The sequence below is a fragment of the Schistocerca americana genome, chromosome 2 (genome assembly GCF_021461395.2).
Source record: "Schistocerca americana isolate TAMUIC-IGC-003095 chromosome 2, iqSchAmer2.1, whole genome shotgun sequence".
Classification (NCBI taxonomy): domain Eukaryota; kingdom Metazoa; phylum Arthropoda; class Insecta; order Orthoptera; family Acrididae; genus Schistocerca; species Schistocerca americana.
The window spans coordinates 299,094,268-299,117,415 of NC_060120.1; the positions used below are offsets into that span (position 1 = coordinate 299,094,268).

The 23,148-nt window shown below is 41.6% G+C and overlaps 1 protein-coding gene across 1 annotated transcript; it reads right to left on the reverse strand.

Moving 5' to 3' along the window:
• Window positions 1–1,228: 1,228 nt before the first annotated feature.
• Window positions 1,229–22,144, reverse strand: LOC124593971 (calphotin-like). Its single transcript, XM_047132320.1, has 4 exons — window positions 22,134–22,144; window positions 17,889–18,139; window positions 1,786–2,040; window positions 1,229–1,491 (listed from the first exon to the last, which is right to left on the reverse strand). Exons 1-4 carry the CDS (start codon window positions 22,142–22,144, stop codon window positions 1,229–1,231), a joined length of 780 nt encoding a protein of 259 aa, XP_046988276.1.
• Between the last annotated feature and the right edge of the window lie 1,004 nt (window positions 22,145–23,148).

A 23,148-nucleotide genomic window follows, 5' to 3' on the forward strand; every position in this document is an offset into this window, starting at 1 on the left:
CTGTAATCCCACATCAAATACAAGTGGGAATGCAAGCAAAATTTCTGTTCAAACAACTGTGCGGAAAATTAATACCATAAACTAAACAAAGCAGGCGGTCATGAATTGTAAAGAAACAGAAATTGTGTTATATGCAGACAGCCACGGCAGGGGAATTAACTGAAACCTTACACAACCAGTATGAGCTGAAAGCTATAGGTTTCATAAAACTAGGTGCACCTATGCAAGAAATCATAAAAAACTGTAGACCTATAAACAAAAGTAGCCCAACTCAAAACCAATGCATTGTAATCCTCGGTGGTGCAAATGATGTGTATAGAAGCAACTTGCAGTTTGAGTCTTATTCTGAATCAAATATGGAATCAATCTGTAGGCATTCCACACAGGCACGACCTAATTGTTTCATCCTGTATAAACAAAGAAATACAGAAAGGAAACAGGATATATAAAAAATTTGCAGATCGACCATAAGTGCTTTATTTCTCGCCACAGATGACTTATAAAGAGCTCATTTCACAAAACGTGGGATGCACCTAAACAAAAAGGACAAAAAAATATATTTCGGCAAAAAAAAAAAAAAAAAAGTCAAGGATTTTCTGAAAACTGCAAGTAGTGCAACTATGGGACCAATTCCTCTACTGCAAGGAGGATCATCCTCAGAACCTGCAGCAGCAGAAATTCAATTACAAACAGAAGCAGAAACAGCAGCAGCAGTTGTGCCTGACACAGAAGCAACAGTAGAATCAGCAAAAGCCACAGCAACAGAAGAGCCAACAGGGACAGCAGATACAATAGCAGCAGCAACAGGAGGAAGAGGAGGAGGAGGAGGAGCAGGAGGAGGAGGAGGGGGAGGAACAAAAACAGTGGTTGAGAAAATGATAACAGTAGCAGTACTTTCATCAACATTAGCAGGAACAACAGCATTAACAACAGTAGCAGCACCTGCAGAATAGCAAGCTCACAAAAGGACACCGGCCCATTACAGCCCATCACAGTGGAGACCACGGCTTCAGACAACAAGTCAACGAGGGAAATATCAAGAGAATGCAGACCTCCATTCACAGCCAGGATTTTCTGTGAGGGCACAAGAACTCACAGGTAAATACAAAAATATGTACTTGGTTCTTTTTCATCGAAATGTGCAATCACTAATTAGTAAAACAAGTGAATTTCGAATCCTCTTAGAAAATTAATTAAAGAGTAACTCAGAACCTGCAGCAGCAGAAATTCAATTACAAACAGAAGCAGAAACAGCAGCAGCAGTTGTGCCTGACACAGAAGCAACAGTAGAATCAGCAAAAGCCACAGCAACAGAAGAGCCAACAGGGACAGCAGATACAATAGCAGCAGCAACAGGAGGAAGAGGAGGAGGAGGAGGAGCAGGAGGAGGAGGAGGGGGAGGAACAAAAACAGTGGTTGAGAAAATGATAACAGTAGCAGTACTTTCATCAACATTAGCAGGAACAACAGCATTAACAACAGTAGCAGCACCTGCAGAATAGCAAGCTCACAAAAGGACACCGGCCCATTACAGCCCATCACAGTGGAGACCACGGCTTCAGACAACAAGTCAACGAGGGAAATATCAAGAGAATGCAGACCTCCATTCACAGCCAGGATTTTCTGTGAGGGCACAAGAACTCACAGGTAAATACAAAAATATGTACTTGGTTCTTTTTCATCGAAATGTGCAATCACTAATTAGTAAAACAAGTGAATTTCGAATCCTCTTAGAAAATTAATTAAAAAGTAACTCAGAACCTGCAGCAGCAGAAATTCAATTACAAACAGAAGCAGAAACAGCAGCAGCAGTTGTGCCTGACACAGAAGCAACAGTAGAATCAGCAAAAGCCACAGCAACAGAAGAGCCAACAGGGACAGCAGATACAATAGCAGCAGCAACAGGAGGAAGAGGAGGAGGAGGAGGAGCAGGAGGAGGAGGAGGGGGAGGAACAAAAACAGTGGTTGAGAAAATGATAACAGTAGCAGTACTTTCATCAACATTAGCAGGAACAACAGCATTAACAACAGTAGCAGCACCTGCAGAATAGCAAGCTCACAAAAGGACACCGGCCCATTACAGCCCATCACAGTGGAGACCACGGCTTCAGACAACAAGTCAACGAGGGAAATATCAAGAGAATGCAGACCTCCATTCACAGCCAGGATTTTCTGTGAGGGCACAAGAACTCACAGGTAAATACAAAAATATGTACTTGGTTCTTTTTCATCGAAATGTGCAATCACTAATTAGTAAAACAAGTGAATTTCGAATCCTCTTAGAAAATTAATTAAAAAGTAACTCATTATTGTGTGTCGCAGAACATTGGCTTCATGAGGGCTGGTTACATGTTGTGTCCCTTTCTAACTTTAGGTAGGTGGTTATTTATGTAGAAAAATTCTTAAACATGGTGGCAGTTGTATATTCATAAGAAATAATATAAACATTGTAAATATAAAATTTCCTGTTGAAATAATTAAGAAAAAAGATGTGGTATTGTCTGGAGGTGAGATGGTGAACACTAAACTAGCAATTATTTGTTTGTACAGAGCTCCAACTGGTGACATAAATAATTTCCAAAAAAGTTTGCAATATTCACTGAACAGACTAACACAAAGAAACAGAAGAATTATTGTATGTGGTGATTTTAATATTTACTTTACAATGGACGCCAAAGAAAAGAATGAATTACTGAATCTCTTGCAAACTTTTAACATGAAATCAACTATAGAAGCTGCAACTACGAGTTGCAGTTTCTATAGTAGATTTCATCTACCACCAATGATCAGATATTTGTGAATGCAGAAATGAACTATAAAACAGAAACAATTAACACGGACTTTGGGGATCACTCACCCCAAAAACTCTGAGTATGGAAACTGAGCTGCAATTTAAGGTCACTTGCTAGTGTATCTGGTTCAAAAAATTCGAATTGTTTCCCATTTTAAATTAATATTTAGAGTTTTTATGAACAAAATGGTAGTTAAATGAATCGATTCAGACATCAGGAACATCTTTCAAAATGGTTCAAATGGTTCTAAGCACTATGGGACTTAACATCTGAGGTCATCAGCCCCCTAGACTTAGAACTACTTAAACCTAACTAACCTAAGGACATCACATACATCAATGCCTGAGGCAGGACTCGAAGCTGCGAGCATAGCAGCAGCGCGGTTCCGGACTGAAGCACCTAGAACCACTTGTCCACAGCGGCCAGCGGGAACATCTTTAAAAACAAATTTAAATATATGTCGGTATGTGGCAATGACCATGTTTCTGCTGCTGTCAGATGTCAAATGTTGTCATTATTATTTTGCCATTTTGAAAAGATACACTATGTAATCGTTTTTTTGAGTTGGCAGCCCTATTAGTACACACACTTTCCAATGCTCCTTTGTTTTCCTTTGTGTGTGTGTGTGCGTGTGTGTGTGTGTGTGTGTGTGTGTGTGTGTGTGTGTGTGTGTGTGTAAGACAGAAGCTAAAATATTTGAGTACCCAGAGTGACATTTCTATAAAATACGGTCAAAACACTGTAACGGAATGTGTTCCTATAATTGCTGAATTGAATGCTTTATGTTCACTTTTGAAGAATGCTGCTGCGTGTGTGCTTTGTGGAAAAGGTGGTATTAAAATCTCGAAGATTATGAAGGCAGTAAAGGTGTGGCTAGTAAGTTACAAGTGTTTTGTGATTTCTGTGGGGCACCTAAAACTGGGTATTCTTTTGGATTGTGCAAAGGAAGAGTTTATAACACAAATATCAGACTTGTATATGGAATGAGGTGTATTGGGAAGGATAGAAAGGCAGCTCAGACTTTTGTGGCATCATGAATTTACCCCCACCTACAAGATTTGGGAAGTACACACAGTTACTTCTTGAAAGTCTGGGTCAGATGAGTGCTGTGTCAATGAAGAAGGCAGTAGAAGAAACTGTGTTATGCAATGACAGTGCCACTGATATAGCTGTAGCCTTTGATGGGAAATGGCAGAAGTGTGGTCACCTATCATTAAATGGTGTTGTCGCCACAACATCCCTAGAAAATGGAAAGATGATTGACATAGAATGTATGACAAAGTACTGCTATGGTTCCAAAGGAAATGACCAGGATCATGTTTGTATTCAGATTTTTTTTTTGGGTTCAGTGGTGGAATGGAATCAGTGGGAGTTCTCAGAATATTTCAAAGGTCAGAAGAGAATTACGGTGTATGGTATGTGAAGTACCATGGAGACGAAGACTCCAAAGGGTTTACAAATGTGTTGGAAAATATGCCGTATGGAAGAACTGTAAAAACTGAAAAGTTAGTGTGTCAGTCACATCCAAAAGAGGATGGGCACAAATTTACATAAGCTAATAAAAGATATGAAGGGGGAAAAGCTTAGTGATGGCAAACCAATTGATGGATGGGGTCGTCTTGCTAAGGAAGAGGTGGACAAACTGCAGCCCTATTATGATTTAGCCATTAGAAGGAATTGAGACACTATTGAAGCCATGAAGGAAGCAGTACGGGCTGCCCTTTTCAATAAAGCTTCTACGGATGACCATTCACAGCATGCTCTCTGTGACTGTGGTGTAGACACATGGTATGGATGCAAAGAACTATAGAAAATGGTGAGACATGCATACCATCACTCCTTGGCATTTAAAAATTGATTCCTTGAGAGTGGCCAGAGGTGAAAAATTGGTTCTTGTGGCAAATAAAGTGGCCAGAATAGCAAAGAGGAGCAAGAAAAGGAAGAGAGAAGATGAGGAACACACAAACCAAGAATATTATGCAACTGGAGGGTTTTCTGAACACAGAGGTGCGTAACAGATGAAATGTACCTTCAAACTGAATTTCCCAATAATCAAATTTTCTGACATGTTCATTTTATGCAAAAAATTATTTAAGCTAGAGGTCTGAAATTTTTTGTGATATTTCAGGCTACCCTTTGGAGAAAAGTAGACTACAGACACCAGATTACTATCACCAGGAGGAAAAATATACCCTTATTAATTATAAAAAATTACCTTAATTTTGGTTGTCTAATTTATGTATTTATAGTATTAAAACTATTGATTGAAATCATTTGATTCTAGTCTACATTTTAGATAACAATGTCATAAATGTGTTTACGAAGTTTTAAGCATCCAAGAAAAGTAGTTGATAAGTCCATAGACTTCAAACAGAGACTGGCAAGAAAAATTTTAAATTACTGACCGACATAAATGTGTATGTAATAAAGTTTATATCGAAACTATTCTGATTATTCATATACCAAAATCTTCATCCTTGAAACACTTTCACTGTCCTAAAATTTCTCTGTATTCACAGTTCACATTATGAGGTTCGAACCTCATAAAATTTATGAAAATTCTTACTGTTTTTCCAGCCATTCACTGGCAAGTTACCTTAAACACTGCCTACCAACCACCAGTAGAAACTGCAGTAATGAAAATATAAATCCCTTTCTCCATTACTTGAGCAAAGAAAACTGGAAAAAGATTTATAACTGCAAACACAAAGATGGAAAATTTAACAGCTTTATTATAATTTTTCCTACTATTTTGTATTGTGCATCCCTCTGACACAGAGGAAGATATACACAAGGAAAACAAAACATAAATGGATGACTTCAGGGATACTGTTATCCTCAATTACAAAACCTATAAAAAGATGTTCATAAATGTTGTCAAACAGGCAAAAATAATGGCAAATGACACATATGTAAAAAATTTCATCAATAAGATGAAAGCCATATGGAATATTGTAAGAAAGGAAACTGCAGCAGAGCAGACAGATCTCCATAATGGTAACTGCCTAGTGGAGAAGTCAACTGTGATAACTGAACCTACAAAAACTGCAAATAATTTAATTAATGCTTTACACAAGTAGCTGAACATCTTATAAATCAAAATTTACAGTTTACTCCCAGAAGTCTATCCGGATTTACTATAAATAATAAATATATTTTTCTATACCTCACCAATGAAAAGGAAATAGTTGCTGTAATCAAATAACTGAACCCCAAATCCTTTGTTGGTACTGTCAATTTCCCTAACTACATCTTGAAGAAATGTGCTGCCCTCATAGCCAGACCACTTGTCAATATCTGTAACTAATCTTTATCAGAAGGTGTGTTCCCAGGAAAATTGAAGATATCTAAAATAAAACCACTGTTCAAGAAAGGGATAAAAATAGAAGTATCAAACTATAGGCCTATTTCACTACTATATGGTTTTTCAACTAATTGAAAAATCTATTATGAAAGACTAATCAATTTCATAGAAAAGCAGTGAAGCTCACACAATACTATGTACAGAAAGCTGGTTGAAACCTGACATTGACAGCAGTGAGATTTTTTTGGGAAAATTTAAGTGTACATCAAAAGGATAGGCAAATGGGAAATGGAGGTGGTGTATTTGTTGCAGTACACAAGAAAATCAGTATCGCCGAGACAGAAATTGTTTGGGCAATACTCAGTATCAGCAGTGGGCATAAATTGATAATTGGATCCTTTTATTGCAAACCAGACTCATCTCCTGATGTAACCGAGAACTTCAGAGAAAACCTCAGTACACTTCTATGTAAGTTCCCCAATCATATTGTAATCATCTGTGGAGACTGTAATCATCCAACAATCAATTGGGAGAATTACATATTCGTTATTGGTGGGCGAGATAAGACATCCAGCAAAACTTTAGTAAATGGCTTCTCTGAAAACTACCTAGAACAGATAGTTAGGAACCCCACTCATGATGGAAATATATTGGATCTATGGCAACAAACAGACCCGACAAAGGACAACTGACATAGGCAGAAAGAGATATATTTTCACTAAAGTAGAGAAAAAAATCATCAGTGTCATATCTCAATGAAACTTTCAGCACAGGTCAGGAGCATGTAAAGGAACTCTGGCTCAAGTTTAAAAGAGTAATTGACCATGCACTGGATAGATATGTACCCAGTAGAACAGTTGATAATGAGAAGGAACCTCTATGGCTACAGTCAGTGAAAAGAAACTTCTGAAGAAACATAGATTATTGCATAATAGGTGTAAAACGACGTTCTGAGTGAAACGTGTTTGGCTGTTACGAGGGCAATGCCTGATGCCTTCATTGACTACCGGTACTGCAGCGGAATGTCGTCAAGCGATCTTTCAAAGAAACCAAAGAAATTCTGGTCGTTTGTAAAGGCTGTTAGTGGCACCAAAGTTACTGCCCAGTCCCTAGCTAACGAGGGTCTAGTGTAGCAGGGGATACAACCCGTCAGCTTTGGACAATGACGTCACAAGTCGCCAGAGAGCAGTTTACCATTTTCGCTTTTGCTGTTATGTTTCAGTTTCGTTTTTTTACTGATTGCTTAATAAAGTGGATCTGTTTATTCTACACTGCTGGCCACCGTAAATACAACACCAAGAAAGACAAGAGGTAGCACAACAAAATTTATTTTGTAGATAACATGTTGACCAAGTATCAAATGATTACGTTTACAGACGTCTGTGACATGTGGTTCCTGCCAGAATCAGTGGCCAGAGTAGCCGCCATTGTTGGAGATCACCGCTGCGACACGTCTCGGCATTGAGTCAAAGAGACGTTGGATGTGTTCCTGGGGTACAGCAGCCCAAGCAGCTTCCACACGTTGCCAAAGATCATCTGGTGTGGCAGCTGGGGATGTAATCTGGGTCACTCGTTGAGCAACCATGGACCACATGTTTTCTATCGGCGAAAGATCCGGAGAGCGAGCCGGCCAGGGAAGCAATTCAGTCTGGTTATTGACGAAGAACCTTTGGACAATGTGTGCCACGTGTGGTCGCGCATTATCCTGTCGAAATATGGCTGTGGCCGAGCCCTGAAGGTAAGGGAGGACAACTGGCTCCAGCACCTCGGATATGTAGCGCCGGCTATTTAAAGTACCGGCAATGCGTACTAGAGGCGTGCGAGAGTAATATCCAATACCGCCCCATACCATAATACCCGGTGCAAGACCAGTGTGGCGGTGCATAATGCAGCTGTCCAGCATCCTCTCTCCACGGTGTCTCCACACTCGAATCCGACCATCGTGGTGCTGCAGACAGAAGCGTACCTCGTCAGTAAAGACAACGTCATTCCATTCTGCCGTCCACATCCGTCTGTCATCACACCATTGGCGACGGAGACGTCTGTGGTTCTGCGTCAATGGTAGACGAAGCAATGGACGTATTGCAGACAGACCACTCTGCTGTAAACGGCGTCGAATGGTACGCGCAGACACTGGATGATGCGTTACAGACGCAATGTGCTGTGCTATGGTTCGGGATGTCACTGAGCGATCCGTCACTGCCATGCGCACAATTTCCCTATCAGCACGTGCAGTGGTGCACCGAGGTGAATGCGATCGACCACGTCGGTCCGTCGTACCCTCCTGCATCCAACGGTCACATATCCGCATTACAGTTGTTTGGTTTCGTCCAACACGACTAGCGATTTCTCTGTATGATAATCCACAATCTCGGTAAGCCACGATCCTTCCTCTGTCGAACTCGGATACTTGATCAAAAGATGTTCGCTGTTGTCTACGAGGCATCACTGATCGTCTTGTGAAACAACCACAAGGTAAACACACGTGCCGAACGTACACTCGTCGAAATCGCCAAGCCTTAAATGGCGCTATGAGGTGGCGCCACAGGCGCGCGTGATGGGCGTCTGCGCTGAAATTCTAATCAGTTGCATATCTCATCGCTGCAAACTCATGGTGTAAATTTCACTTGATTCGGATGCTTCCTTCAGGGTGTTGCATTTACGGTGGCCAGCAGTGTATCTCGTGAGATTTTTTTTTAAAAAGCCAAAAAACACTTATCAGCTACTGAAGAGAGCTACAACACTAAGAAGAATCGCTTCTCGTTTGGCGACTTGTGACGTCATTGTCCAAAGCCGACGGGTTGTATCCCCTGCTACACTAGTCCCGCGAACGAGATAGGAACTGAAACCGAGGGTAGCAAAGCAAAAGCTGAAATGCTAAACTCCGTTTTCAACTGTTCCTTTAGAAAGGAAACATCGCGAGAATTGCCATAATTTAATCCTCGTACCACTGAAAAGATTTTCTTGTAAATCTTAAATGATATTTGTATGCGCATAGAATGTTTATTGATCTGTGAAAATAATAATGTAAATAACTGTAATTTATTCTGGTCAGTGGTGGCTAGCGAAATGCTAGAGATGTATATCAAAGAGTAAAAAAGCACTGTGTAGCAGCGTCTCTGGACGCGAGTGATGTGACGTCAGAAAGAGCAGTTGACTGCGGACTGTGTTGTGATCAGACGCGAGTTGCGTTGTAATTCAACGTGAGGAGAAGCTTAATTAGCGCCACGATAGCAATTGACGAGCGTGGTAGATGACCAGGCAGCTTGATTCAAGATCCTGCTCCGCCAGTGATCATTGCTAAATTATGTGCTCGCAAATTTTTGGGGAACCACTGCAGCATTGTCGATGACAGCTACGGCTTCATCTCTTCAACAACGGTCGACTGTAAGACTGTTCCACTAATTTCACGTTTTTTAGAGATGTAACGGTAATACCCAGTTATACTGGTGAACTTTTAGTTTTAATAATAATTACTGCAAGAACTTAGAAACTTCAGCCTAACAGTTACGGTATCCCAAGTCATTCTTATCAAGTAGGTCCCATGTCAATTCCTGTTATTAAAACAATGAGTGTCATTAATTTGAAAAGGAAAAAATATATCAAAATTAATTTCAGTGCCAATTGTCTGAAAGTATATTAATCCTTGTATTTCAACGTAAAGATTTTATTTGAGAGAAAACAATTATTCACATTTGCTAATTTTACGCAAACTTGTGACGCTGTTTTGTGTGTTGGCCTGGTTCGTATTTCGGCGTTGCAATTGTGCTGATTTCAGTGGTAGTTCTTAAATAGTTCTAAAATCAACAGAAGTTTTCCTTCATGTTTCATTCAAATGGTTCAAATGGCTCTGAGCACTATGGAACTTAACGGCTGTGGTCATCAGTCCCCTAGAACTCAGAACTGCTTAAACCTAACTAACCTAAGGACATCACACACATCCATGCCCGAGGCAGGATTCGAACCTGCGATCGTAGCAGTCGCGCGGTTCCGGACTGCGCGCCTAGAACCGCGAGACCACCGCGGCCGGCTCATGTTTCATTGCCAACTCCCAAATTAGCAAAGGCGAATAAACGCTACTGTGAGGTTAAGCAACAATTTAGCATAACAGTAGGCAGTTAGCCAGTGTTGTGAGATTTATTTATTCGAAATTCAATTCGTTTTGCTTAATAAGTAGTTTAATAATAACTAAAATATTCTCTCATTATTATTTCGTGACATGTTTTCTTACTGCAAACGTGTGTGTAGCCTTCTGTTGCCGCACTTATTCAAATTATTCCTTACTCATTGCTGTTCGCAGTTTTAAGTACTTAGTGAACAGACAGTGCCGAATTGGCCTCGCGACCGTTTTTCTTTTATTCCAAAAGCGTTAGTCAAGTTTATCGTTTTGTGTCCCGAGTACACTGGTACCCCTTTTTGTTGGAACAATACATGAATGATTTTTTTTAAGTAATTGAACTAAACTTAACTGAAAATGGAGTAGGCAGAATAAGTTGTCATCAGAGATAACTTGCTGTAAACCTCCCCCTCACTAATCGGTGTTAAATTTTCCTTTGGAAAACGATAGCCTTGCTAAATGTTACTTTCTGTTGGGCACAGGCAAACACGATCAAACATATTTTTGCAAAAGCCAGTTATGTAAAGGAGGACGATACAAACATCTCTACAAAAATTGAGGTAAATCAATCCTGTTAGTCTAGTAATCGGCACTAGATACGGACTGACGATCTGACTACAAGTTATACTAGCCCGTACATTCACTGAACTGTGTGCTGATTACTTATACATGCATATTTTTGTCTGTCCAAATTTCGGGTCTGTGTAGCAGGGGATACAACCCGTCGGCTTTGAACAATGACGTCACAAGTCGCCAGAGAGCATGTATTACAAAGTTGAAAGAGCTGAGGAGAATGTTGAGAAACAAAGGAATGCGAGAGAGAGAAACTTTATTTCACATATGTAAGGGCCAGTAGTATTTTCACGTTAACGATATCGCGTGTTTGTATCTTAGTATTTCTCCGCAAAATAAAATGGAAAGAAATGAATGAAATATATTACTAGCAAAGAATACATCACGATACATGTATGTCAGTTGTATCTCGAAACGCTTTCGAACTGCATTGCTTAAGAGCAGTATGGGATACAAGTTTAGCGTACGTCGATTTCTTAGTTTTAACTAGCATTGCTGTCCTGTTGTTCACTTGAACTATGTATCGCCTGCTTCACTAAACCGCAAATGAAACACCCGATACAAATTAAAAGCTCATTCGAAGTGTGTTGCTGAAGTACAGTTCGGAATACGAGTTTGTCGTAAGGCGATTTCTTCGTTTTCACTAGCATTACTGTCCTGTTCTTTACCTGAACGATGTATCCTCCGCTTCAGTAAACCCTAAGTGGAACACGGGATACAAATTGTAGATGTGCTGTTTATTTCGTCTTCGCTATTACTAACAGTCTTTTCTTACGTACATATCAGTATTACTGATGACAGAAGGACCTACGTATGTAATATATGTATACCAGACTTCCATTGACCTCGATATATGTACACTGGTAACGAATAGGTGGAAATACACGTACGTTACATTTGCAATCTGTTTCATTATATTTGTTTTCTATTGTTTATTTAATCTTTGTGTTACACTTGTTGAAAGGGAACTACACATTGATCTTGTCAAAAGCCGAGAAGCGATTCTTCTTAGTGTTGTAGCTCCCTTCAGTAGCTGATAAGTGTTTTTTGGCTTAAAAAAAAAAAAAAGAATCTCACGAGATAGAATAAACAGATCCTACTTTATTAAGCAATCAGTAAAAAAACGAAACTGAAACGAAGTCTTCGTAATCTATTCTATTTTCAGTTTACTATTTTCGCTTTTGCTGTTATGTTTTAGTTTAGTTTTTTTATTGATTGCTTAATGAAGTAGGATCAGTTTATTCTACCTCGTGAGATTTTTTTTTTAAAAAAAAGCCAAAAGACACTTATCAGCTATTGAAGCATCTGTATCTTAGGATCAGTTTATTCTATCTCGTGAGATTTTTTTTTAAAAAGCCAAAAAACACTTATCAGCTACTGAAGCATATTGGTGGAATAAGAAAGTGAAATATGGCAAAATAGTGAAATATAGATAAACGATCGCTTTTAGATTCACATTCAGTTATTTTAATGATAGCGCTTATTAGAACACAGAACTGCTTTATTATCTATGCCTCGAAGTGAAGACATTACTATCTATGACTAAGGAATGACGTCATTGTTCAAAGCCGACGGGTTGTATCCCCTGCTTCACTAGACCCCAAATTTCAGTGTTTGTGTGTTCCCAATGCCATCTTGAGAAATTTGTGCTTTCAACAATGAATAGCACCAAAGTTATGAATTGTGGCTGGGGTAAGCACTACTTTATCATTACAAACTGTACTCGTAATGGGTAGTCCTGAACAATCTGCAGATGGTGTGAGTGTAGCTGTTGTTGGAAGACGACATGGTTACACCATATGGCTAATGCTGATGGATGATCCCTCTTGAAGCATGTGAACACATCTTCCTCAGAGGCCACAGCTTGAACCAAGTGTGGGGTCATTGGTATCTGTTTTTGATATCTAATATTGGAGAGAAATGCAGAATAACTGATACTATATTCTGAAGGCTTATCGTATGTACAATAAGTTATTTAATACCCCACAATTCAAATCAAGATGTAACAAGGGTAGAAAACACACTCTGCTTTAAGTAGACACTACAGACGGGGAAGTACTCCAGGCAGAAAATTCGGCACCTACTTGTAACTTTTTGGTCTCATTTATACTTTTTTCAGTTGTTACGATCGTCAACTGAACCATTTTGTTCAGAAATCTTTGTTCAGCTCTCCTGTTGCTGTGTAAGTAGCTTATTATCAAAGATGGGCTTCTGTCATTTGCAAAAAATTCAGATCAACATATTTTTTATTACAGATTGTGAAGCTTATATACTTCCATGCTGCTTTAGGCATCAACTTTAATATTGCAGAATTGGTCCTGCAAGTGCCCAACACCAACTGAACTACATGAATTATATTTGAAAATACAGATATCCGCCTTTGAAACCAAAATGCGTACATGTCCACTTTTGATGTGAACTTGCTAGCAAGTGTCAGTTTTTGCTAGATTGCTATGAATCTTTTACAAGAGCATCAGCTGTGAAATTACAGGAATTTGACATAAAGTGGATGAGATTAAGTTTCAAACTCTTTTATATTATTAAAAAAGTAAAAAAACTACAATAATCATAGTATTCTTTGAGAGCTTTTAGTGATGTTTTACTTGTTCTGCTCATTTACAGGATTTTAGTAGTAACGAAACTGATTTGTATTTTAAAATTATTCGATTATGACGATATTGCCAGAGGAACCTGAAATTTTAATTTATGTATGGAAATCTAAATCCAAAGATTGGTGAATTGATCTCAAATAGACATTAAAATGAGATCAGTGCCACAATTATTCCGCTCTGTTTCACATTCACATTGCTCATCAGCCATATCTGAGTCACAAGTTGATCTCTGTAGTACATTTTTGTACCACTTAAGAGTGGGAAAATTCTTCGAGTTTCCACCAAATGTTTGCCTAGTAACGTATCAACATCGCAAAGTTTCTTTTTGTCTTGAGTGGTACATTAATGAGAATGTCCTGAGAGTTTATCCCTTCCAATTTGTTGCTGACTTTAGAAATTGGTCGCTCTGATTCCATATCTATGTTGCAAGCAAGTTCTCCTTTGATTATCACTTTGACTTTGTTTTCCTAAATATTATGCTCTTGCAAGCTGAAAGTTTCAAATGGAGCTGTCATGGTTTTATATGCTGCTAGACTTGTACTTTCTAATATTGCGATACCCTTATGTACCTTCACCCCTGACGCGCGCGATTTGAGAGCTCGCGTCCATACAGTTAGTTCACAGGCCCGCTTATAGAGGGTCGACTCCCTTGGATTTCTCTGGTGGGCCGCCAAAGGAACAGCATTATTTAAGGTCGGTATTACACTATCATATTTCTTTGACAAAGATCTTTGACTTGGTGCTAAAAAAGGGTATTACACTGTCGTAATATTTTCCGTAAAATTTCAAGATGGCGGATAACAACTTGTTATTATGCGCTGCAGTTACTATATAGTACCAAAATTGCATTGTGTGTGTATCTGGAAGAAAAGCGGTGGTAAAAAAGGAAAACTATTTGGATGAAGCCGTAGGTATTATGTCGAGGTAGTAAAAGCATTCAGTAAAATTTGATACGAGAGCTTCAAGTGGAGGACAACAACTTTTATATATAAATTACTCACGAATGCATGAGAATGAATTTCAGTATTTGCTCAGTAAAGTGGCTTCTCATATAACGAAACAGAATACTCTCTTGAGAAATGTTTTACCTGCAGAAGACAGACAAAGCGTGACGCAGAGATTTCTTGATACGGGAGAGAGATACCCCAGTTTTCAACACAGCACTCGATTATCGCATTGAACATCAACCAAAACAATTCCAGACATGTGTGAAACGACTTATAAAGTGCTGATGCGGGAATATGTAAAGGTAAATAAATGTTTAGTATACTATATGGGCAATAAGAACTATCTTTATTTTTGAATAATTTAATTAATCGGATTAGTGTTCCAACAACTACAAAATTAATAAAAAGTACGAAATAGATGAAGCGCTTTTTAACTTGTGGCTTCCAGATTTTAAGAATAGACACAAGTAGAATGGAAAGCTAAGAAAGAATTTTTTTATTTTTGAGTGTGACCACATCCTCTACTCCGGCCTGCTGAAAAGCTGACTGGATGTTTCCAGATGTAGAGGTTGGCTGTAGCTGTGATCGTGGACATATGTCGCCTGCAGCATATTCCACCTGCCCATCAACACACAATTAATGGCATGCACTGTGCCCCTTGCTCACCCCTCCACCCTAGTCGAATCAAGTCTGAGTCGAAGGAACACACCATCTTTGAAGCCAGATTTATAAACACATTACAGAGACGTCAAACAGTTCTAGCGACTCTAGCGGTCCAAGCGGTTACATTTCACATTGCATTGAACAGAAGACGAACGACTTTTATGATCAAATCTACGGCGAGGCCCTAGATTTCATAATATTTATTTGACGACAGGCGAGATTTGACAAAGTTCCCTATTATACCATCAAATTTCTTTGGCATAAACAGTTGGCATATCTCATCTTTGACAAATAAATATGACAGCGTAATATCGCCCTAAGCGACCGCAAACAAGTGCGTGGCCTATTCCTTACGCTGTACTGCTGTCGTCTAGTCACTGCGTTCAGTGCTATGTACAACATGTATCTTAACGTGTTGCTCTGTAAAGTACTATGTTCCATACACCATGTTTGTTCTTGCTATAACAAATTTGGCGACGAGTGAGGGTTACATTTTCTCCGCACGTTAGTCTCAGCGCCAAGTCACCCGACAAACATGTCGATGGAAGAAACACTCCGTCTCATTGCCCAGCACTAGTGGTGGGCAGGAAATCGCGTATCTGTTAGAAATCACAGTGACTGAGAAGTCGCAGATATCACAATAACAACTTTACAGAATCTAACTGCGATTTCAGTCACAGTTGGCAGTCGCAAGTAGTATTTCATATTCAAAGACGTGAGCCATCTATTGGTCGAATTTAGCACTGCTTTCTGCGATTTCAGTGACAAGTCGCAACTAAGAGTCGCAAGTAGCAACTAAAAAGCGCGGTTAACAGTGGCATCTGTTGGCCAAAGTTTGTACTACGCTCGTCTCTGCGATTCGCAGTCGAGTCCAACTGCGATTTCCGTGACAAGTCGCGACTAAGAGTCGCAAGTAGCAACTAAAAAGCGCAGTTAACAGTTCCATCTGTTGGCGAAAGTTCATACTACGCTATTCGCTACCGAGAAACTGCGATTTCTGTGACAAATCGCAACTAAGAGTCGCAAGTAGCAACTAAAAAGCGCAGTTAACATTCTTTTCCTAGTGCCATCTGTTGACCGACGTACGTACTTCGTTTGAGAACCTTGTGCCTCACGAGATCGGTGTGCTGTGTGTGCATATGAAGGACTCATTTCATTAGTGGTACAAGTCCATTTTTGTTCATATTGAGATACAGAGTCGTAAAGTTAAATGAACGTTGAAAAATCTGCAGTTGAGATACCAGAAATATTCAATCAGGACGAGTTGCTTTGTTACTATTTAGATATTGAGAACCAGAATGGTCAATGGTTTTCCCATTATTAGTGCCATGATAGCATCGGCCATTGCCGCAGATCCTATACTTAGTCGGGTGCTCTCTTTTATGCAGCACCATTGGTTGGAAAAATCTCCGGACTGTGCCTCAGATCCCTCGTGTAATTACTTCTCCCTCCAGCACCGCCTTTCTGTGTTTTATGTTGATTTTGCGGAGCCCTTCCTAAATCAGTAGTTGCTCATTGTAGTGGACACCTATTCCGAGTTTCCCTACATGGTGCATTGTCCGTCCACTTCTGCAGTGGCTACTATTTTAGGCCTGTCTAAGATTTTTGGAATGGAGGGACTACGTACACTATTACCAATAACGGCCCCCAGTTTGTTTCTGGAGAATTTGCATCTTTTTGTCAAGCTAGTGCTGTTCACCATCTCACAGCTCGCCCATTTCATGCTCGATGTAATGGTGTAACCTCCCAACAGATAAAAAAAAAAATTAATTATAGCATTCATTCACATTCAGTGTAACCTCGCAACAGTTTATTATTCCGTATCCTCGCAATAATAACGTGACTAACCTCCCAATAAAAATTGTGGTTCACTTATAACCTTTCAATAATTAACTGACTGTGAATCCAAACTGGTAAATTTGGACGTCAGCAGTGCTGCGTCATGGCCCTGAAAGATCATCCTGAATAAATTGAAAATTCTTACCTCAATAAGGTCGCCGGATAACGCATATATATCAGCTCCTATAAGAAATTTTTCTGGCACAGCCGAGGGCAATGCTGGCCGATAGATTTGTCATGTATAAAAAGAAACAACTGATTTTTTTTTATAATAATCGGGATGACCATGGACTGGAGAAATTAGTAAAATCTTTAAATTGAGATGAATGATTGTCAAAAATTAATTTTTATAAGAAAGATTATTATTAAGAGATTTTTTTAAAACATTTACGTGGGACTTGATATAACAATAGCATATATGCGCGAGGCTGCTTTTACCTTATACTACAACGCTCAGGCACCGCTATCGCTCTCCACGACCGGCCCAGCCAACTCGATACAGCAGACTGCTGGCTACTACTTACACCTACTGCTACTGACACTGCTCTTACTGCAGCCAACACTGCTCTCTGGTCTGAGATTTTCTTATAGCTTACATTTCGCAGGCAGCGCGTGAGCAATCCATCGAAATTACATCTGCTCAAGTGCGCTCGCAATAACTTCCTTAATCATGGACCTCTTACAATGGTTAGGCGGAATGCATGGTTTGGAAGTTTAAAACTCGGATGCGGAAGTATGTGACTGGCAGGTCCCCCGAAGCTGCTTTAGAGAGTTTTATGAATTCATACCATTTCACTCGCGTGGGAGACAAGAGCCCAGCAGAGCTGCTACATGGATGCCAACAACAGACACTCCCTTCACCTGCTGCATCCGATACTGCATCTGCTGGCATCACTGGCTCCGCAATGGTTCTATCTGGGTGCGCCTGTCTGGACTCGTGGTTTCGGCCACCGGCCAAACTGGGTTCCTGCAGTCATAAGAATGTCTCCGGAGCTGGCACCTTTGCATAATCTGCGCTCCTGATTGGTCTTGTCCCCTTACTTTGACTAGCTGCAGCTGCGCACGGTGGGGCCTGTTTCAGAGGGGCCCACTCCCTCTCTCCCGCCCTGCCACCATTGGCACCACTTCCTGTGTCACAGACTGTCCAGTTCATGCCGCACAGGGGGTCGCTGCCTGGCAGATTGTTCTGTGGGCTTCCTGATTCCGCCTGCCCTCCTTGACTGTTGTCCCAGTGCGGCTCCCGCTGCAGCTGCCACTGCAGCCGCCATCGCCGTTGCTTCCGTTGCTGGGTCCTGTGAGGCCGTCATCTCTTATGCCCCTGCTGACGCCTTCGTCGCCGACCCCTGATCTCGAAGAGTATGTCCCTATGGAGACGCCATTCCCAGTCCTGCCCTACAGCCTCTCACGAATGGGGAAATGGCACACCAACCTGGCCCCTCAACACTTCCGTCCCTTAGCCTGTGTCTGCCTGCCACAAGCAGCAGCAGCAACCGTTGTTGGGCGATGAAATGGATGTCAGTGCTGTCATTAGTGTTTCCCATGACTCGTAATCTCAGTGCCTTGTGAGATCAGTATTTTTTTTTTTCACAGTACCAGTGCTTTCCTGATACCATGCATTTTTCTGTGCCTAGTGTTTATGTATGTGTATGTAGGTATGTATGTACATACATATGTGGTTTTCCCACTTTCTACAAGGGGGGAGTGATGTACCTCCACTCATCACATGCCCTATTTCAGAGAGCACATGTCCATACAATTCACAGGCCAGCTTATGGAAGCCATCTGGGTCGGCACTGCCACTCTCTGGAGAGCCGCCAAAGAAACAGCTTTATTTAACTGACTGCTAACGAGTACTCAGCCTATTCTTTACGCTGTGTTACTGTTGTCCAGTCAGTGTGTGCAGTGCTACACACAAGTGTATCTTACGTGTTGCTCTATAGAATACTGTGTTACATACACCGTGTTTGTCCTTTCTATAACATACCCAATCTTTTCCAATCAGTTTTAGAGTTCCATACTTCTCAGAACTTTGTGATATTCAGCTTTAGTAATGATGGCATCTTTTCTTCTAAGTTCTGTTTTTATTACGCTGAGCACAGTACCTAAAGGTAGGAAAGAGTAGCCAGTAAATGGGAAGCCTATTTCAATATTCACTATGTTTGCTGGTGCACAACTGGCTAGGGAATTGTCCAACAACATATTGCTATTCCTGTTTTGCGCTGCACATCCATACACCACCAGGCAGATGTGTCAGCCTGAGAGATAAACAGCTTGCAACCAACTGAATACACCGGAAGCCACATCATTTGAGGATTTAGTGCCGTCACCTTCATTAAGCTGTATATTAATACATTAGCAGAGTTTAGGTAATAACTTTAATCACTTGACAAGCCTTGAACAACTGAAAGGTTGTAGAATAAAGCTGTCTGGAGTAGCAGGAAATTTGTTCTGTTACCTTAAGTAGAACAAGATTCTTTTGACAGTCAAAAGCTCAAAAGGAAAAGGCTTGTTCGTTTTCTAGGTAAGTGCTGGAAAAAGCTTTTGCTTGTTGCTCATGTAGCTCCAATTTAATCTTCAGTCCTGACTTCACTGTCTGATTTTGTTCCATTGCGATTCTCTTTCCAGTTCAATAATTATGATACACTAATCTACACTTCAGTAAGAAAATCCTGTGTTAAACTGTGTATAGACCACCTCTCTGAAAGAAGGCTTGATTAACTTTTTTTATATATAGTCTCTTTCTGCATTGAATTTTCTCCATAGTTTACTGATGCTGAGATATGTTGGCAGATAAACACAGAATGTGTTTATCTCTTGAATAGTGCAATTCACAGGCATTTAGACGGAAAGTAAAGGTCTTCACGGCTTCTCTAAGTAGGCCAAATTTGATCTCCTTGTGATTTCCACCTCGGGTTTCTACTGGGACATGGGAGTTGCCTTGCTTCAAGTTTTTGAACACCCCCATGATCCTGTGTTTGGTTATTGGTGTCAACACCTTGAGGAATGTTTGATGACAGACATCCAGATTGTTCCAGAATGAGATTTTCACTCTGCAGCGGAGTGTGCGCTGATATAAAACTTCCTGGTAGATTAAAACTGTGTGCCCGACCGAGACTCGAACTCGGGACCTTTGCCTTTCGCGGGCAAGTGCTCTACCATCTGAACTACCGAAGCACGACTCACGCCCGGTACTCACAGATTTACTTCTGCCAGTATCTCGTCTCCTACCTTCCAAACTTTACAGAAGCTCTCCTGCGAACCATGCAGAACTAGCACTCCTGAAAGAAAGGATATTGCGGAGACATGGCTTAGCCACGGTCTTGGGGATGTTTCCAGCGTGAGATTTTCACTCTGCAGCGGAGAGTCTCAAGGCTGTGGCTAAGCCATGTCTCCGCAATATCCTTTCCTTCAGGAGTGCTAGTTCTGCAAGGTTCACAGGAGAGATTCTGTAAAGTTTGGAAGGTAGGAGACGAGATACTGGCAGAAGTAAATCTGTGAGTACCGGGCGTGAGTCGTGCTTCGGTAGTTCAGATGGTAGAGCACTTGCCCGCGAAAGGCAAAGGTCCCGAGTTCGAGTCTCGGTCGGGCACACAGTTTTAATCTGCCAGGAAGTTTCATCCAGATTGTTACCTCATCATTTGTCAATACTCTGTGTGAAAGTGGTACCCTAGGGGGCTCATGGTTCTTTCATGAGTTTATGCGTGGTGCACATGGGACCCTTAGCAATTGCAGCCCATTCTTCCTTCCCTGACTGCTTTTCCTTCACTCTGCCCCTCCCTCCCTATCCTCGCTACTTCCCTGCTGCTTCCTCCTTCCCCTCTCTCGATGTTCTGATTTATGTCGACCTGGCTATCCACCTCGTTCGCTGTATTGCTTGCAATTTTGTTCCTCCTGCCTGTTCTCTTTCATTCTTTTTGGCGTTTAGGTCCCTGCCTTGAGGTTTGACCTTCACTTCTAAATTTTTCTGTTTTTGGTGTGAGCCATTTGGGGAAACACTCCCTCACTAGCGTATACGATGTGGGTTCCTCTCCCCCCTTACTTCCTCTCTTCCTTCCCCGCCATAGCCCCTCTCCATCCTTCTAGGTCACCAGCACGTGTAGCTAGTCTGTGTGATGAGGCTGTTATGTACCCATCTGATTGAGCCCCTTGACAACACAGGGATCACACTACTGATACCTGCGCCGTTCCCTCCCCATGTTTGCCAAGAAATGATTGCTTGTCTTCTTGGAGCATTGGAACTCCCAGCAATGGCCACTGTGCCAGGCGGCCCTTCCTGTGGCTGGTGGCGCCCATAGGGAAAGCGCAAGTGTGGAGTTGGTGGTATTGGGGCTTACGCTTTCTGCATGAAGCGTATCAAGCTGCAACCATTTGGCCGTTCTGAAATGGCTGTCTCATTGAATGGTAAAGGATTATTGAATGCTACTTCATATTACCCAGCAGCCTTTCCTTCCCTGCTACACTGTGGGAGGAGGGCCAGGCTTGCTGTCTTGGGATGAAACACTTTCCCCACTATATCTTCTGTACTAGGACAGATGGGGACACATTCACTGTCACAAATCCATTGTTTTTGTAGAGAACATAGAGGGCAAATTTGGTGAAATGGAATATTTCAGTAAGACACTGTCGGGCTCCCTGTTGATCAAAGCTTCTTCTGCCGCCCAACCTGCACCTCTTTGTGCTCATGATCGTCTTGGCAATGTCCCAGTGTCTATTACTCCTCACAAATCTCTGAGAATGGTCCAGGGAGCGATTTTTCATAGGGACCTCATCCTGCAAACTGATAAGGAATTCTGGGCTAATCTGGAATGACGTGGCATTCATTTTGTTCGACATGTACAGAAGGGTCGCAAAGACAACTGCACCGATACCGGCGCCTTCATTCTCGCTTTCGAGGGGGATATCCTCACAGAGAAGGTCAATGTTACATGCTACAGATGTGATGTGTAGCCATACATCCCACCACCCATGACGTGCTTTCAGTGCTCGCATTTTGGGGATATCTCTTTCTGCTCTAGGGCAGACCCTTTATGTGGTGACTGTAGACACCCACTCCATGAGTGAAGCCCCTGAGTTCCACCTGAAAGTGTATCAATTGTCACGACTGCCACTACCCTCGCTCGCCAGATTGCCTAGCTTACAAGAGAGAAAGGAATATCCAAGAGTGCAAGTCCCTGGATCATCTATCCTATGCTGGGACTCGCCGAAAATATGAGAGACTCTATCCAGTGTCACTTTCTTCAAATTTTGCCTCTTTTACATCTTTTCCCCCTTTTACCTCTTCCTTACCCAAGCCCCATCTCCCTTTCCTCTTCCCCTCCGACTCCCACATCCACTCTTCTGGGAGCTACTCCCCTCCCTGGCACCTGGTGATGGGGTTCCCTTGTGGGACCCCTCACCCCAGCTGCTACTACAACTCGACCACGAGACGCACCATCTGTGCACCCCAGGGTTGCCCATCTTGCAGACAACTGTACTCCCTCTGTGCCCTGTCCTCTTCAACCTCCGAAAGAGAAGAAGATGAAACTTAAATCCCAAGACAAGGCCCCCCTACAGTTCCCCCGGAAGTGCCATCTCTGGCCTCACAACCTGGCATCTTATTTATGCATATTATCCCATCCTCATCAATGTTGACCACTGACCGAGTTACATGACCTCCTCTCAGCTTCTTTATGTCTAACCTGGACTCTCGCCGCTCGATAATCCAATGGAATTGCAAGGGATACTATCGTTACCTACAGGAAATACAAGGTCTTGTTTTCTCCTATTCAGCGTTCTGTCTTGTTCTTCAAGAAATGCACTTCCGTGATGACCACTCTCTAAACGTTTCATGGTTATCAGGTATTCTGTCGGAACCATACTGGCCCCAGGGTAGCATCTGGAGGGCTCTCCCCTTGGTTTCCTCCAATGTCATTAGTGACTGGATCCCCCATTGTTCTAACCTGGAAAAAATAGTGGTTGGAGTGCAAATGACTCTGGCAATCACCGTTTGCAATGTCTACCTCCCTCCAGATAGGCCACTTCCTTATCTTTTAAGCTGAACGGTCTACCTTAATACAGAAACTCCTGCTCCTGTTTCTCCTCCTCAGCGATTTCGATGCCCATCACCCCCTGTGGGGGGATCTCCTAATTGACCAACTTATTACAGACTTGGATTTGTGTCTTCTCAATGATGGTTCCCCTATCCACTTCATTGCCACTCATGGCACATTTACTGCTATTGATATCATGATCTCCTCCCCTACTCTCAAGGCTTCCCTATATTGGTCACCCCATGATGAGCTTTGTGATAACTTTCTGGTGA

Coding starts and splice junctions, on each gene's coding strand:
- LOC124593971 (XM_047132320.1), bottom strand. Junction 2,041..17,888: donor CGCAGCTGCAGCTAGTCAAA/GTAAGGGGACAA, acceptor GCTATTCTGCAG/GTGCTGCTACTGTTGTTAAT. Junction 1,492..1,785: donor TGCTGTTTCTGCTTCTGTTT/GTAATTGAATTT, acceptor GCTATTCTGCAG/GTGCTGCTACTGTTGTTAAT.